This window comes from Fusarium proliferatum (assembly GCF_900067095.1).
Source record: "Fusarium proliferatum ET1 genome assembly, contig: FPRO_scaffold016, whole genome shotgun sequence".
Classification (NCBI taxonomy): Eukaryota; Fungi; Ascomycota; class Sordariomycetes; order Hypocreales; family Nectriaceae; genus Fusarium; species Fusarium proliferatum.
In genome coordinates, this window is record NW_022194805.1 from 280357 (window position 1) to 297129 (window position 16773).

The window sequence follows — 16773 nt, forward strand, 5'->3', positions numbered from 1 at the left end:
ACTCGATCAATTCATTCTATCTATATAAAAAATCTAGACCCCCAATTCCATATTACAATAAACTTACTCAATCTTCTCCATATATACCTGCGAACTCAATCTAAGCTTTCCTCTTCTGCAACAGTCCCTTGAACGGATTCTTCCCTCTGAACCGCATCCATGTAGCAAAGTAAACCACCGCATAATTAAAAGCGATAAAAGCGCAGAAAATGCCAAAGTCCCTCCAGATATTTCTGTAATAAACACTGAACCCGGCTCCAAATTCATCACCAGTCGCATACTGGCAAAACTCACAGTATCCGTCTGATCCAGTGGTCACATAGCCTCCCGCGCGCTGAATAAACGGCTCAACGTACTCATCGCACGATTGGCCACTCGGCGGTTCAAAGCGCGCGAATTCACCCTCCTCGCAGCGAACGGGCTGGTCGTGAATCGCCGCGCCGAGGAAGGCTTCGAGGAGGTAGTGGAAGGGAGTGAGCCAGTACATCCATTCACGCCAGAAAGTGGGGAGACCTTGCGGCGGGACGACGACACCGCAGAAGGATACGACGAAGAGGAAGAAGATGGGGACGAGAAGAGACGCGAGGAGCTCGTTGGGTGCGAAGGCAGCGATGGCTTGGCCGAAGGAGACGTAGTAAAGCTCAAAGAGAAGAACGAGCAAGAATGCGAAACCAGATGTGAACGCTGACGCGCGCCAGCCAAAGACTCCCCACCACCAGCAATTGAAGTAAATACCACCCGCGACGATACGATACGGGATCTCAACGACGACAACAGCTGTAGTCCAGGCAACCCAGCTGTAGATCTTGGCGTTGTTCTCCCGCCATTGGAATATCTGGCGCGATTTGAGAAAGACGGGCTGGAGCTGCTGAATGAGAGGCGGACTGATAGTAAGCGTCATGAAAATGGAGAACAGCCTGTTTTGGTAATCAATCGATGCAAAACCAATCTTGTAGAAGGTGAAACAGTTGAAGAGACCCGTTGCGATATGGAGCATAAAGTTACCGAAAATGTAATCGGGTGAACGCCAGAATGAGACGAAGCTTCGACGAACAACGGCGTATGTTTGAGTGGATAACGGCATGGCGTACTCGCGATCATCTTTAAGACTCTTTGACGGCTCGACATTGCGACGCCGTTCAATCATCTCCTCAATCTCTTGAGTGCGCTTCTGTCGTTCTGAAGACTCGGCCCAGACATCACCCCAGTCTTGACCATCGTAGTCAGGATTTCCAGCACCGATTGCATCGAGCATGTACTCGGCTGGGTTAGCGTGCGGGGGACACTTGGGACCGCCGTTGGACTCGAAGTAATGGATCAGATTCTCTGAATCATGGCCTAGAGGACCGTGATAAACAACGCGACCGCCTGATTTGAGGAGTAAAAGCTCGTCGAAGTTTTCAAAGAGAACTGCTGAGGGCTGATGGATCGTACAGAGGACAGCTTGGCCTGCATCTGCGAGTTTGCGCAGGAAGCGCACGATGTTGAATGCAGCGCCAGAGTCAAGACCAGAAGTCGGTTCATCCAAAAACATAAGCAGTTCCGGCTTCGACGCAAGCTCAACACCAATCGTCAAGCGCTTCCTCTGCTCTGCGTTAAGGCCTTGTCCAACGGTACCGATAATCGCACCAGCAATGTCGCGCATCTCAAGAAGGTCAATAATGGTCTCGCAATACTCCATCTTTTCCTGCTTCGATACTTCCTTTGGTTGACGAAGTAGCGCAGAGAATTGGAGGGCTTCGCGCACGGTGGCGGTAGGTTCGTGGATGTCCATCTGCTCAGCGAAGCCAGTTGCGCGCTGGAAGGATTTGGGAAGGGGACGACCATCGACAAGGAAATCGCCTGTGATAGTGCCGAAGTTGAGACGTTGGGCGAGGCCGTTGAGAAGGGTTGTTTTACCGGCGCCTGAGAATGTTAGCGGTGGGAGATCAATTGAAGGAAATGGAACTTACCGGATGCGCCCATGAGAGCAGTCAATTTACCAGGGCGAACGTAGCCTTGAACGTCGTTGAGGAGTTTTCTCTCGCCTTTCTCGAATGGAATCGTGTAATTGATGTTCTGGAAGGTAAACACCGTTTCATTCTTAGCGACTTCTTGGGTGATTTGTTCATCGCTCTTGGTACGTTCAGCATCACCGTTCGCGACAGGATCGCGTCGACCAGACTCTTCATCTTGCTTATCACCTTTGGCTCTACCACCAGTTGCGATAGACTCTTCAACCTTCTTGGGGACTTGTCCTCGCTTGAAGACGGTGATCGCGCCGCCTCCGACGTTGGGCTTCATATGTTCCATACCAAGAGCAGTGAGGAACACGAAAAAGATGAAGAACGCCCAGAGGAAACCAAAGTTGCGCCAGAGATGGGAACGGGTGTATGTAAAGGATTCTTGGATGTACGCAGCGCCAGATACAGAAGTTGAACCAGGCGATGCACCAGCAAGAGTACAGCCCTGGTTCTGAGGTCGTGCGTTCGGGCCTTGCGGGACAAGATACGGTGGTTCGCATTGAAGAGTGAGGTAAGCGAATTCATTAGCCATGAGACACTCAAAACCGTACTGAATCCAATTGATCCATCGTAGCCACCCAAACCAAGGATGCATCGAGTCCGGCGGGATCAGATAGCCCGTATACACAACGAGAATCTGAATGGCAACACCTGTAAACCGCGTCGCGACATCCAACGTCCCGCACCAAGCTGAAATAGCCCTGAAGAACGCATACGTCACCATAGTGACAAGCCAAAGAATAAGACACGAGATAAAAAACTGCGACGCCGTTCTCGCAAGATTGGCCATGAAGTAGATGATGACATTGAAGATGATGACCTGTATAAAAACAAGCGGGACATCAACGACCGTCTGGGCAATGGCGAATGCAGAAGGGCGGTAGAACGAGAAGGACTTGTGCTTGAGAAGAATAGGTTTTGACTCGAATGCAGCTGTTTGTTCAGCTAGTGCGAGAAGAGCGTTGAAGAGAAGAAGAAAGAAGAGTGTACCGCCGCGAGGAAAAGCTCCAGCTGCTGTGTCGGGGAGATTGTAGAAGAGCGAACCGACGATGAGACCTTGGAACAACAACCCGCCCCATTTTCCAAACAGCGACGCTTTGTCGCCGAACATGACGAGGAATTGACGATGCGTGCACGCCATGACCTGTTTGTGGAAGGCAATCTCATAATTCTTCTTCTTGCTCTTCTGACTCTCATTCCGCCGCCGCTCCTCCGCCAGCGTCTCAAGCTCAGCCTCGAATTCATCGATATCACGCAGATTCTTCTGATAATCCTCGCTGCGACGATACGCATCTGAGAACTCCCCCGCCGTGCGCGGGATCCGATCCTCCCAGCCCTCACGAACACTGCGCTCATGCTCATCCGTCACACTCGTCAGAAAATCAGCCGTCGTCCAGCGCTCAGGGCACTCAAAGCCCAAGTTCTGAAAATACTTCTTCGCGTCTTCAGCGCGGCCAAAGTAAAGACATTTTCCCTCATCAATGAGCAGGACTTTATCGACGAGGTCATAAAGCGTCTCACCAGCTTGGTAGAGCGACACGGCGGTTGATGTATCAGCCATGTTGGTCATGGCGCGAATGGACTTGACATATTCCACTGCCGTGCTCGCATCGAGACCTTTGCTGGAATTATCCCAGCCCTGCACCGAAGCACGCGTGATCATGGCTTCAGCGATAGAAACGCGTTTGCGCTCGCCGCCCGAGACACCACGGATGAATTCATTACCGACTTTTGTACCGAGGGTATGTTCGATCCAGAAAAGTTTCGTAACCACGCGCAGAAACTCACGGACGTAATCCTCGCGCGTTTCGCCCTCGAGGCGTGATTCTTTGCCGGGCGTGCGTGTCTGTAGTGCGAAAGTGAGGGTGCGCTTCACAGAGAGCGTGGCGTAGTGCAGGTCGTCTTCGGGGTTGTAAATGACCTCGCCGCGGAAATCTTTCGCCATAGTCGCTGCGTCGGTTCCACCGTACGTTACCTGTCCTTCAACGGACTCAAAGCCCGCGCGCTGGTTGCAGAATGTCTTGAGGAATGTACTGCATCCCGCGCCAGGTCTGCCGAGAACAAGAAGTAATTCACCTGGTCTAACGCAACCGTCGAAGTTACTGATGAGGTCTCTAACAGGTGGTTTCGCCATCGCAGCTTTGGGGCCCAATGTAAACAACTTGCCCAGTTTTCGCGGTAGGCCTAGGAAGAAATCTCCAACGGTAGGCTGAAGACTGGACCCAAGACCGACACCGCGAACAGTGAGGTTACGAAAGATAACACCGCTATGGCGCGTCTTTTCCTCCTCGCTTTGTTCCTGGCGCTTCTGGCCAAAGATGCGAGACATGAGACGGTCAAGTTCCTCATGGTCTTCGTTTTCTTCTTCCTTCTCGGCGGGTGTTGAGGCATTCGTGCGTCGACGGGAGAGCACGCGGAAGAGATCGTCTTCAGTGCGGTGAGACTGGCGTTTCTCGAGGGGCGGTTTCTCGTTCTCGGTGTGAGATTTGATCGGCGCAAAGATTGGTTCGTCGTTATTGGCAGACGATGCACTCTTGCGCTTCTCTTCAGTGGATTCGCCGCGAGGGGGAAGAACAGTGCTCGACGAAGAATTGCGATCGAGAATAGGCGCGTGCTGCTGAGGCTCAGAGATTAACGCCCCAGTCGCGCCGAGTGAGGCTGCACTGCCGGCGGTGACATGATCATACGTCGTAGCCGCAGCATCATATTCACGGCCCGCAAACCCGGCCTCAAGGTGTCTATCGGTGACGTTTCCCGTTGGGGTAATCGAATTGACGCTTGGCGTAACGGGAAAACCGCCTGGGATGTCTTCATCCCTGGGCGTAGGTCTCTCATCAGCCATTTTGACGGAAACTTCACAGCGATAATGGTGAACACATTCTTGAGGATCCACGGGCATTGACCATAATAAACAGACATTTTTTCACTTGTGATTTATCTATGACGACATCAAGGAATGGTCTAGTCGGGCTTTCGGACATGCTGGAATTGCGACGCGGTCCGGGCGCTGGGTGGAGATTGGGCGTCATAGATTGAAAGAGTAGATTACCCTGGAGCGCCTCGGAGAGATTAATATTGAGGTGCGAGTGACAGGCGCTACAGGTCGAGTTACGCATGACGTTGCAGCGGCATTTTTAATTGTCCGACGGACGCCAAGTGTCGTCAGCTGGAGCTTGTGATTATCAGCTTGTCATACACTTTGACCTTTCGGGATATTTGTTAGATCGCACTATATAATCTTATTCTTCGGTCTCGAGCGGCTTGCAACCAACCCAACCTGGAGAGAACAAGATCAGGGCTAATTCATAATGGAATATTGACAGAGATGTTTCATTTTTCTTCGCTCTGTGCGATTCGTTGCACCCAATGTCTTATGCGTGTAAGATTTGTCTATGCTGTGTAACTCCCCCGGTGGCAAAATTTGTCATTGACTCAAATGCGGCGTCTCACTCAAAAAGCCCATGTCGCTCACAGCCCCCGTAGCACTCACTCACCGTAATCCCCTATAATCTCCACCGCCAAGATCCCACCACTTCTCACTAAAAATACAGCATCACGCGATGGCACTAAAACATTGCGCTTACCAGGAATCTCACCAGGGGCAGAAAAAGTCCGGAAGTAGATCTACCAATTGACTAGACCAGAACATGATTTGAAACATGGCCAGATGAAAATCAGATCATGGTCTCCGATGATCATCGGGCATTGATGCTGCCATTTCGAGACGCCTGCAGCGAATGTTTCAATGTCTGTCTCAGCTCGACCTTTCATATCTCAGCGTCTCAAAGGCGGGCGCCAATTAACCGCCGACGCAGACAATACGCATTTCTCGCGCTCGGATGAAATAATCCGATTGTGATCTAGCGGGAGATGTTCCCGCGCCTCGGGCAATTTATCTGATCTGGTCTAACTTGTACGGTACCTGAATTTAAAAATCGTGAAGCCAAGCTCAGCTTCAAAGCCCAAAACACCACGACCAAAGAGTGTAGATACCCAAATTAAACCAAAATGCTGTGTTTTCTCAGCGTCGAAATCAAATGCAAAAGTGCTGCGACATGTGCCCCCCTCATACGATTTGCACTTTTTGGTTCCCCCCAGCCCAGACCCAGCCCAGATGCAAGTCTCGAACGCATAGGGAGCCCTTGTGTTACACAAACCCAAGGGCATTCGATGCCCAACATGCCTCTTGAGATATCCGAACCGCTCCGTTGTGCTTGATTCGCTAAGCTTGCTGCTTTTTGCTTCTGTGGGCGAAATGTAGGCCATGTCCATGCTGGCGATGGTCGAGGTCTATATGAAGGCCCCAATTCCCCCCAAGATTTCACTGACAATAACGCATCCCAAACCACTCAAACATCCTCTTTTTATACTATATCATCACCAATATCTTCATCAACACCAGAACCATGTGTCAGGTAGTTGAAGAAAACGGCAACAAACCCCAGAAGGAGAGTCAGAGTCAGAATCAGAATCAGAGCTGCGGCGCGTCATCTGAGGCTACGGGATCGACGCAGGGTCTCAAGCCTGTCGATCAGCCTCGGTATCACGTCGAGACCTTCCCCATCCCCGCTCCCCTGTCGGAATATGACCTTGATTACCGACGCACCATGACCATTGAGTCCCAGCAGCGACTGTGGCCCCAGGACATCTGGGTTCACAGTCCACATGGACGACAGCTGTACCAGCCTGTGCTGATGTTTGCGACTGCGCCGGAGCACAAGCCGGAGACGAACGGAAGCGCTTCTAAGAGCGGTTAATTGAGATGCGATACGGGATAATGGGTTGGAGGAGTCGTGATGGGAAAATGATTGAATGGGCTTGGGTTAACGGACGGTACGGAACACACGCGACGGAGTTGGGGTCTTTCATGACATTCCAATCAGATCAATTGGGATTTATTTGCTTTACTCTGCATTTCGACAAAAACAACAAAACAACAACAAGGGCTTTCTACGTGTGTAACAACCTGCAACATATTGGGATCAATCACTGTACTAGCATAGCGAACACGCTTGATGAGAAACAATACATCACAATTGCTTCCCCAACCCAATTAAAGCATCAGCACTCAAACCTCCACTCCACATCCTCCCATCCCTGCCTCATCGCCATCTCAGCCCCCAACCCAGCGCCATACCTCTCAGGCCTTACCGTCCCGCCCGCTAGCTGCGGCCCCAGCATCTTGACATCGCCAAAGCCCATCCCTACAGCCTCAATCTCAAAGCCCAGTAGTAGAGCGGACGAGAAGCCGATGATCTCTGCGAAAGCGAGGTTCCGGCCGGGACACAGATGGCGACCGCCGCCGAAGGGTATGTACGCTGCTTTTCGCTTGCGCTCGTCTTCTGCGCTGCCCTTGGATGCGGGGAGGAAGCGCTCTGGATTGAAGACGTTGACGTCTGCGCCCCAGACACTATCCTCGTAGTGGGCTACGCCAGCGGGGAGTTGCAGGTCGGTATCCTTTTTGAGAATGTATGTTGTTCCTTCGGCCGTCGTGACGCTTGTGTCTTGGAGGATACGTCGCATGCTGAGAGTCTGGTTTGCAAGCCGCAATGTTTCGCGATAACAACTCACCAGCAGGGGAAGCCTCTCTTCAAAATCCGCTATATTAAACGTCGCACTCCTCTTCCCATTAATATCCTCCACGACAGCTGCACCTTCAGCTTCGGCTCGTATTCGCGCGAGAAGATCCGGTCGGTCGAGGATGTACAGCAAAAGCCAGTAAAACGTCGGCACGGCATTAAGCGTCGCCACGTTCGGGAGAATAACCTCAAACTTGCCAATCTCGTATCCCGTGAGACCGTTCTTTCGTAGTGCTCCGGCGCGATTTCGTACGAGGGCCGAGACGCTGGGGTCGTGGATGTCGTGGTCTTCGGAGTACCATTTGCAGGCGATGTTTTGGAGCGTGGAGCGCGCTTTGTAGGCTTTTGGCATCGTGATTGAGGGGAAGAGCGAGAGGAGGAAGTAAGGGACTGATTCTTCGAAAAGCCTGGCTTGTTAGCGATGCGTAGACGCGGGATGGGGTGCCATACCACATGTCGTCAATTAAAGAGGGATCGCGATTGAACGGATCAGTGTCGCCGTACAGAGAACGCGTTGTAGCAAGGCTCATAACATCGCGACACCAAAGATATAAATTCTCGACATATAGTCGTCCATTTGCGACCGTCTCTTTTCCAGCATTGATCGAATCGGCACGTATCGTCGCGCGGTTCAGCTTCGCAGCGATGCTACCCAGGAAATGCACATTCATGTGATGCAAATGCCTGACCTGAAAGCTCGCATGGATCGCCTCGGTGAATTCATCATAAACGCCGGGTACTTTGACCTTCGCAAACGTTTCTTGCTTTAACGCGAATGTCTTCTTCGCGTAGTCGAAGACAAAGGGCTCGAAGGACGCGGTTTTATTGCGGAGGAGAGTTTGGAGCAGGGCGGGATCGAAGGCGGCGTAGACTTTGCCGTTGAGCATGGGCAGGGTCGCGATTTTGACGTGAGGATTCTCATTGCTGCGATTGATGTGTGAGCGATTGAGGGAAGTGAGGGAGAGGGGAGACGGACTGGATTATTCTGCTGTAATCTGCTTGGTGACGAATTATCCCGATGATGTGTCCTACCCACGGAATCGAGGGTTTCACGACGGGCGGTTCACGTGGGTCAATGCGGGGAGTTAGTAGGCGGTTTAGCAGAGCGAACGCCACTATAACCGCCAAAGCGGTCGTGCTTAGAATTGTGACATTTGCACTGCGATAGTCAACGAGACTTGTCAGTAGAGATTGAGATTCCATTGTCGCTGTGGATGTGAGAGAATGAAGGAATTTGGGCGGATTTATTTGAGGAGCGGTGAATTGTTAATGGTGCTGACTGTATTGGTTCCTGGCGTTGCTAGTGCTGAGGCCGGGAGATCCGATCCAGAGGAATTGGCCAGTTATAGTGTATTCGCTTGCGTATCAGTATCGTCAGCGAGTGACTTGCGCGATTATCATTGGCTTCAGTGCTGAAGATGTCATTGTTGAGCTATGACTACCAATTTTTAGTCGTGAGGTATCATGGCCAACACTCTCATGGAGCAGCACGTAGTCTCGTTGGTGCTGTTCCAGTGAAGATGCACTGAAGCTTCCCCACTGTTGCGACGACCAGAGTTCAACCGCCGACAGTACAAAAACATCAACGACCAAACGGCACAAACTCAATGTGACATAATTAAATCTATAGTCCCAACTGCCGCGAAACTCAAAGCTTCGCAACAGGCTTCTCTGCCTTGATCTGCGCCTTCAAGACCCTCCTCAGGATCTTCCCACTCGGACTCTTGGGTATAACATCCAGCACCCTAACCCCGCCCTTCAACCATTTATGACGTGCCTTATGACTCTCAACATGCTCACAAACAGCCTTCACAACATCCTCATCCTTCAAACCATTCGTCTTCTTGCTCTTTACAATAAACGCTAGAGGCACTTCGCCGGCGCGCTCGTCGACAATGCCTATGACTGCACAATCATCCACGTATGGATGGTCAAGGAGATGCGCCTCCAGTTCAGCGGGGGCAACTTGATGGCCCTAAAAAGTCAGCAATGCTTTGAAGGACGCGCCGGGGGCTTACCTTGACTTTAATAAGTTCCTTGATTCGATCGACGATGAAGAAATGATCGTTTCCGCGTGGGGATTTCCGCACGAGTACTTCATCGCCCGTCCTCAACCACCGCCCATCATTACGGTGTACAAACGTCTCAGCGTTAGCCTTCTCATTGTGGAGATAGCCCAGTACGACATTCGGCGCTTGGACGTATAATTCGCCTGGTGTTTCGTAGCTTGTCACTTCAGAGCCGTGCTGGTCGATGATCTTGACTTTGGCGCCGGGGAGGAGAGAGCCTGATGAGCCAAGGACGGGATCTGCTTCGCTGGTGTGAAACACCGCCGGTGAAGCCTCCGTTAAACCTGGTCTGTTAGTTTTGACTAGAGACTGATGATGGTGAACGTACCGTAGCCTTGGCTGATTCTCCATTTGGGATATAACTCGAGTAATTTCTGAATCGTCTCACCTCCCAAGGGTGCAGCACCAGAGAACACAAGCCTCACTGAGTCGAGATTGTATTTCTGGCATTTATCCTGGCTGCTAAGAATCTGCACGATGATCGGCGGTACGACGCTGAGTTGCTCAATGCGGAATTTCTCAATAGCCGCGAGCAATTGATCGAGTTGGAAGCGCTGTAGAACGATGATCTCATCGCCGCGGTACTGTGCTATATGGGCGATTACAACGAGCCCGTAGATGTGGCTGAAGGGTAAAAGACCGAGAGCTACTTGCGTGTCGATATTGTCTTGGGCGCGGGTTATGGACTCGAAGGTATGGATCATGAGGGTGCATGCGATGACGTTGTAGTGAGAGATCATAACGGCTTTCTAGGCTTGTTAGACAGAACATAGAAGGATATAGTATACGTACGGGAAGACCTGATGTACCGCTTGAGTAGCACAAATATGCGACTTGTCGTTTTCCCTGTCCTGGTGTCCAAGCTGGTAGCTCCAACGGTGGTAGAGTCTTACCCTCTGCGATTAGATCTTCAATCGTTTTGAAGGATCCTTCAGAGGGAGTCTCAGGTAGAGGGAGCAGAAAAATATACTTCTCTGGAATTCCGACGGCAGAAGCTGCTTTGAGCGCTGTGCTGAGAAGAGGAGCGCAAGTGAATAGTGCTTTGGCGCCTGATGATCGAAGTTGATGTTCGAGTTCAGACGCCGAGTGAGCTGAACTAGCGGGCGTGACGATGCCGTCTACACGATGGATAGCGTGCGTGACGGGGATATAATCAATCTGCCCAAGTTATTAGAACTGTCAAATTCGTATAAAATTGAGAAGCGTTACCGTGTTGAGGGCGTAAATCGCCACGACTCTGTCCCACGCTGTTCCATCATTCCGATCAAACCCGACATTTTTCGCTAACCCGCGCGCCAGCAAGTCAACACGCTGTGCAACCTCCTCCGCAGTCCGCGACGTGCCCGTCACACCGCACGTATACGGCCTCTTTGACTTGTCAAAGCTTTTCCTCCCTGCTTTTTCAGTATTGATAAAGTCTGCTACACTGATTGAATCAGGTATATCTACTCCAGTTAGTACTTCCTCTGGGAGAGCGGGGCACTAACAGTACCTGGGAGGTTAGGGACCCAAGAGGGAGGATAAAACGCCATTTTTATGGTTATGAGGTGGGATTGGATATTGGGGGATGTTGGTGATAAGATTGGGAGGTTGTTTGGTGTATTTAAGCTATCTTTGGACCGAGGTTTGCCTGTTCAAGTTCCACGGGATCAGATACCGAGCTGTTGATCTAATATAGGGAGTGGACCAATGAGAGGGGAGGGGATTGAGGAGCGTGGGGAAATCCGGGGAAGACATGTGAGGGATCTTCGTGGGTTTACCCTGGAGGCTTGGGTCTAGCGGTTTTCGTGAGTAAATGGCTTTTGGGGGTACAGGACGAAGAGATAGCATTGTTGGTTCAAGATACATTTGCGCTGCTTAGTTAAATGTATGGCGTTGCAACCCAACAGATGCAGGTACATGGTTAAGAGTCTTGAGTTTGAGATACGCGATAAACTCAAACACTGTTACGGAGCAATGAACGATGGCACTTCAGCGAAACGTAAAAAGACTTCAGCCTTGACAAAATTTACCCAATAACCTCCGGAATATTAGGAGCGAAAGATCAATTGAATAATATGAAACAGCATTTATTCTACAAAAAAGCAGTCATTGCAGGTGCATCAGATTGGGCGACGAGCAAAAACGTGGTTCCGCCCGGGATCGAACCGGGGACCTTCTCGGTGTTAACGAGATGCCATAACCAACTAGACCACGGAACCGAGCACTAGTTTTGATTGGTTGAAAATCGACTGCGAATTAGACTCCAAGTCGCTGATCCTCAATCCACGGATTGGCCAGACTTGGATGGGATATGTTTTCAACGGTGAAGCTTATCGGTTTGCGACGTCGAGTGTCAATTATAATTAGACACTGAAGCTTTAAAGGGGCTTTGAGATTGTTATCAGTTTTATTAATGACTTATTCCTTGATTAATATGCCGACATTGCCTGTAACGCCTGTGATCTGCGTATGTGTATCCACCAAGCCCAATAGTTTCATTACCATTCTGGTCAAATCGGCAACCTCGTCTTAGCCCTACTCAACGTCTCAGCACACCTCCTCGCAATATCACTCTTCTTCCCCAGAATCCACAATATCCTAATACACTCCTCCCCCCTCCCCAACCTCTCCTCCAACTCTTCCCCCGCGCGATCAACCTGCAACAACTCATTAACCTCCGCCATCCAATAATTCGCCGCCTTGCTAAACGCGCGTATCAGGATAACCGTCCACGGCTCCGTGAGGATCATGCACTGGTTGATGGCGTGGTGAAACTCTGAGAGCGTGGGCACGATCGGGGTCCTGTTGTCCGGGGCGGTCACGCGCGCTAGGTCGGATAGCTCTCGGGCGCTGCGCTCGCGGATCCGCATCACCCATTTGCAGTTGGAGCGGGATTGGCTCGGGGCGGGGAGGCCGAGGGCGTGCTCGTCGATGTGGTGGATTAGATCGGCGAGGAGGAGGACGCCGAGATTCCAGTGGGCGCAGATGCAGATGAACCAGCTTTGGATGCGGCCGGGGATGGAGTTGTAGTTTTGAAGAAGTTCTCTAAAGAACGTGCCACTATACAGATTAGTACCAGTGCATGAATAAAAGAAGTGCAGACTTACTATGTCGTGTTCCAGTAGCGATAAACCCTTGCAGACCGTTCAATAAACCCCTCAACCTTCTCCCCAGACTCCCCCTGCCTCAATAAATTCTGCAAATACGCTACATGGCGAAACATCAACACCTTGACCGGTGCAGATCTCGTAACCGCCTCAGCAGCCTCTTCATACGAACAAGGCCAGTGGACATTCTGCCTCGGCTTCTCAAGACTATCCTGAATAAACAGCGGAACGTTCCAATCCGTGTCCCCACGCGCATCATCATGCTGACTGTTCGCATCCACAACAACAAGCGGCCTCTCACTCATCGTCGAACTAACCGTGTCAAACATCACTGTCAACCAGTATAGCAAACTCACAGTCCCTGCGTCTTCGCTGCTCATGGACGCCACGAGATTGGCACGCTTGCGGCCTTTGGTGAGACCTTTCCGCTCAGCGTCGAAGCGGTATTTTAGAGTGTGCATTTTGCGGGCCGCGCGCTCCATGAAGATGGGCGGGCCGTCATTTTCGATTATGCTGGCGATTTCGTCGGCGACGGATTGCATGTCGTATACGTCCTCGAAACAACCTGATGTGTCGACGTCGCTGTGCTCTGTGTCTTCGGGGTCAAGAGGTTTTTGCGTGAGGCCGAAGATCATTTCTGCGCAGACGACGCGGTAGGACTCTACGTCTGCGACGTCATCTAGAGCGCGTCGTGCTTGATCCCAGATGTTTCGTTGAAGGTGGCGATCAAACTCTTCTTTAAAATCGTCCATGTACTCGTTTAGTGGGTTCTCTTCTGCGATGTCGTCTAGTGAGGGATATCGTTCTCTGTGTCGTCGTGAACTTTGAGCCCATTGTGTCGCGAACGCCATGATACACAGATGAAGAGCTTTCGCAGTCGCTGAGTCTTGCTGCCGGGACAAATGAACCAATTGCGTTGATTGAGCCACGCGATCGAGATTCATTGTGCGTCGCAGAACTCGATTCGTCCATGAAGATCCCCATTCTGCAAGATTCCCTGGTTGAGAGACAGTCTTCTGCTGCCGACCAAACGGACACGTCACTTCATTCAGCCAGCACGATAAATTATGCTCCAAGACATCGTGATAAATCTGCAGCAGATTCGTCGAGATCATGAGGTTGTTGGACCTTGTCATCATCGACTGATCCATAGTGAAGGACGATAACGAACTACTCTGCGTATCGCTCCATGTAGTCGACACACGACGCCGTTTCGGTCTTCGCCAGTCTTTGTCGTTGTTCGGACTAACTGCGATGAGAGACTGTGCAGGTTCCGTGGGACTGACGGTAGGGAACTGCGACATTGATGCAACATCGAATTGAAGTTCAGGCGAGATCGTTGAGTCTTTGCAGAAGTCCCAGGGCTCGCTTAACGGTTCCTCGGGTGCAGTGAGATCCTTGAATTGAATCCCGTAGAAATTAGCGTCAACAGGCTCTGTTTGCTCAGGCACAAAGTCGAATGGTAGCGCATCGAGTGAATTGTCGATAAATGAGGGGACGTTTAGGCTGGTGTCGATCTCTGAAAAGACCGGCACTGGAGGGAGAGACTGCGAGACAAAAGATTGCGCTGCTGATTGGACATCAAAGTTGTTATCATCCGGGACAATAGAATTCGGCGTATCGCGTGTATTTTCTGTTGATGTCGATTCTCGTCGTGTAGATGTTGAATCTCGTCTCGAGGGGACGATGCATTCAATACCTGGTTCACCCCGCGCAGCCGCAGCGAGAGCATAAGAGATCTGAATCTGCGTCCACGCCCAGTTCATGGTACATTTCTTATGAGTCTTTGTGCAGTACGAACACGGCGACGATTGAGCTAGAGGTGCTACACCATCTGTGTGTCAGCACTATCAAGGACTGCTGAATCGGGCGGGGATCTCACGCTTCTCGCCTACAATCATCTTGCCATCGCGGAGGGGGTCCATATTTCCCGGGATCTCCAACGGCGGAGCGTCGCAGCCCCTCTTTGACTTTCTACACTGATCGCAGGCATATTGCGTTCTCTTCATGGTCGTGCTGTAATGATGTCGATATAACTTAGGGGTCCTGGAGTAAATAGAGATGGTAGCGTGGGAAAAAAATTGCATCAGCGACAAAAAGTGGGCGGAACTTGGGTTAAAGCTCTCCCCTCCCTTGCAGATATAGTCCCCTCTTCCCCCCTCCGGATCCCCGGATTCCCAACTGATCCGAGCGCTTGTTTCCCCGCGTTCTTTGCTCTTTTGGTTTAGTGCGACCAGTCAAAGTTCGTGCTGCCTTGGAGGGATGGAGGGGGGGGACCCCTGGGAAATGTTGGCTTACGACTAGTCAACAGCCTCATTTGTTTAATGAAATGGTTGTGTAGATCGAGATGAGCAGAGTTTCTAGACTCTTCCAATATCGAGGTCAATGCGTAACTTTACACGAGGCACTGAGGCTGTGAATTGTGAACGGGCTACGCCGCAATGTCTTAGCTGACTCTTCGATTCTGACTCAAAACTAGCTTAACTCAGATCTCAAATCTCATCTCATCTACAAAACAGCCTTGTAAATCTCAGTCTCAACAGCGGCCCAGAGCCCCAAGACCTTGGCATCAGCAAACGGCAGAATCTGCGTGCAGACGATCCCTCCAATGCCGTGCTCGCGATCAGCCCACCACCACAGATTAGCTAGCCCAGCCCACTGAACCGTGCTCTTCGATCGCCCTGAGAAGCCTCCATTGGTGAGCATGAATGTCAATCCCCAGCCCTGCAATTTTCAATGGTTAGTGTGTCTGCTGAAATGCGGGGAAAGGGAGGGAGCGTCGTACCTGGGGTGGATTTCCGTCGACGGGGTATAGCTCGCCGATTGGGTTGGTCAGATCTGGTTTGGCAGCCGGGATGGGCTGACGGCTGAAGTTGGGGAATTTCTCGATGCTGTTGCTCAGCATGAGATCGACCGTTTCCTTCTTGAGGATCTGGGCGCCTGTGTTGGGACATGTTCCGCCGTTGAGCAGAACAGTGAGGACCTCTGTTTAAATCAGCATCCATTCACCCGCATCAACATTAAATATATGTACTTACTTCCGTACTCTTGGGGCTGCGCAAACATTCCCGCGCCGCCGCTATGGAAGATTGAAGCGATTTCGCTCGCGTTGTCAGTCACCAGAGGAAGACGCTGGAGATGATCGCGCGTTCGCAGTGTGCCGTCTGCGTCGCGCTGATGCATGTGAGCTAATCTGGCGCGCATTTCTTTACCGGGAAGCATGGACATGTTTTTGATACCCAGAGGCTGAAAGACGTTCTTCTGGAGATAATCGTTGAGACGCAGACCGCTGGCTCGTTCAAGCGCGATGCCAGCCCAGTCAATTCCGACCTGAAATGTTAGCAGACGTTGAATGAGGTGAACATAGAACTTACGCCGTATTCCCAGCCTTCGCCGGGCTGGAACAGAAGAGGAAGCTTGACGATATCCTCGATGCGACCAGAAAACTCATCAATACCAGCAGGATGACTCCAATTCCTCAACCGCTCATTGAAAAACGTATATCCGAAGCCCGCAGTATGCGTCAGTAGCATTCGCAGCGTAATCAGATTCTTCTTGTCCTCAAAGCTGCCATCAGGCTTCAAGACCTTCAGACTCTTAAGTTCAGGAACAAGACTCTCCAAATGTTCACCGTCATCGAGCTTTAGCTTCCCCTGTTCAACGAGCTGCATGCACGCGACACCAGCAAGCATCTTGGTGCACGAAGCGATCCAGAATACGTTGTCCAGCGTCATGGGCTCATTGCTCCCGACACCGCGCGTACCCGCTGAATGCGCGAATATCTCGCCGGATTTGTCGACCAATACGACCGTGGTACCGGGAATACCGGTCTTTTGGTCGGCGCATGCATCGTCGATTATGCTGCGCAGCTTGGATGTCGCTTGGGGAGTGATAGGCATGTTGGGGCAATACAACGTAATGTGAGGTTTGAATGGGGGTTGATCAATTGTTACGGAACTGTCTGCGGTATCCCTAGTGAAGCTATCTATTTATACTGCTAGTCGCAATGGCGCCTTGATTCAAAGATAGTGCA

General features: G+C 51.2%; 6 protein-coding genes and 1 non-coding gene across 7 annotated transcripts; 1 reads left to right on the forward strand and 6 right to left on the reverse strand.

The window, feature by feature from the left end:
• Positions 1–100: 100 nt before the first annotated feature.
• On the reverse strand, positions 101–4845 carry FPRO_08994 (putative ATP-binding multidrug cassette transport protein; the record flags this gene model as incomplete). The annotated part of the gene is made up of 2 exons (XM_031224517.1): positions 101–1905; positions 1953–4845. The coding sequence occupies 2 exons, from the start codon at positions 4843–4845 to the stop codon at positions 101–103; spliced, it is 4698 nt and encodes a 1565-aa protein (XP_031089768.1).
• Positions 4846–6409: 1564 nt separating this feature from the next.
• FPRO_08993 (uncharacterized protein) lies at positions 6410–6760 on the forward strand (the record flags this gene model as incomplete). The annotated part of the gene is made up of 1 exon (XM_031224518.1): positions 6410–6760. One exon carries the CDS (start codon positions 6410–6412, stop codon positions 6758–6760), a length of 351 nt encoding a protein of 116 aa, XP_031089769.1.
• Positions 6761–7064: 304 nt separating this feature from the next.
• Positions 7065–8469, reverse strand: FPRO_08992 (uncharacterized protein; the record flags this gene model as incomplete). Its single annotated transcript, XM_031224519.1, has 2 exons — positions 7065–7989; positions 8033–8469. 2 exons carry the CDS (start codon positions 8467–8469, stop codon positions 7065–7067), a joined length of 1362 nt encoding a protein of 453 aa, XP_031089770.1.
• Positions 8470–9230: 761 nt separating this feature from the next.
• Positions 9231–11183, reverse strand: FPRO_08991 (putative phenylacetyl-CoA ligase; the record flags this gene model as incomplete). Its single annotated transcript, XM_031224520.1, has 6 exons — positions 9231–9557; positions 9601–9935; positions 9980–10400; positions 10444–10809; positions 10861–11096; positions 11144–11183. 6 exons carry the CDS (start codon positions 11181–11183, stop codon positions 9231–9233), a joined length of 1725 nt encoding a protein of 574 aa, XP_031089771.1.
• Positions 11184–11778: 595 nt separating this feature from the next.
• tRNA lies at positions 11779–11852 on the reverse strand. The gene has a single exon. It is a non-coding gene; the product is annotated as a tRNA-Val (tRNA).
• A 291-nt stretch (positions 11853–12143) lies between these two features.
• FPRO_08990 (uncharacterized protein) lies at positions 12144–14749 on the reverse strand (the record flags this gene model as incomplete). Its single annotated transcript, XM_031224521.1, has 3 exons — positions 12144–12693; positions 12741–14565; positions 14623–14749. The coding sequence occupies 3 exons, from the start codon at positions 14747–14749 to the stop codon at positions 12144–12146; spliced, it is 2502 nt and encodes an 833-aa protein (XP_031089772.1).
• Positions 14750–15248: 499 nt separating this feature from the next.
• FPRO_08989 (uncharacterized protein) lies at positions 15249–16639 on the reverse strand (the record flags this gene model as incomplete). Its single annotated transcript, XM_031224522.1, has 4 exons — positions 15249–15464; positions 15526–15725; positions 15779–16070; positions 16115–16639. 4 exons carry the CDS (start codon positions 16637–16639, stop codon positions 15249–15251), a joined length of 1233 nt encoding a protein of 410 aa, XP_031089773.1.
• Between the last annotated feature and the right edge of the window lie 134 nt (positions 16640–16773).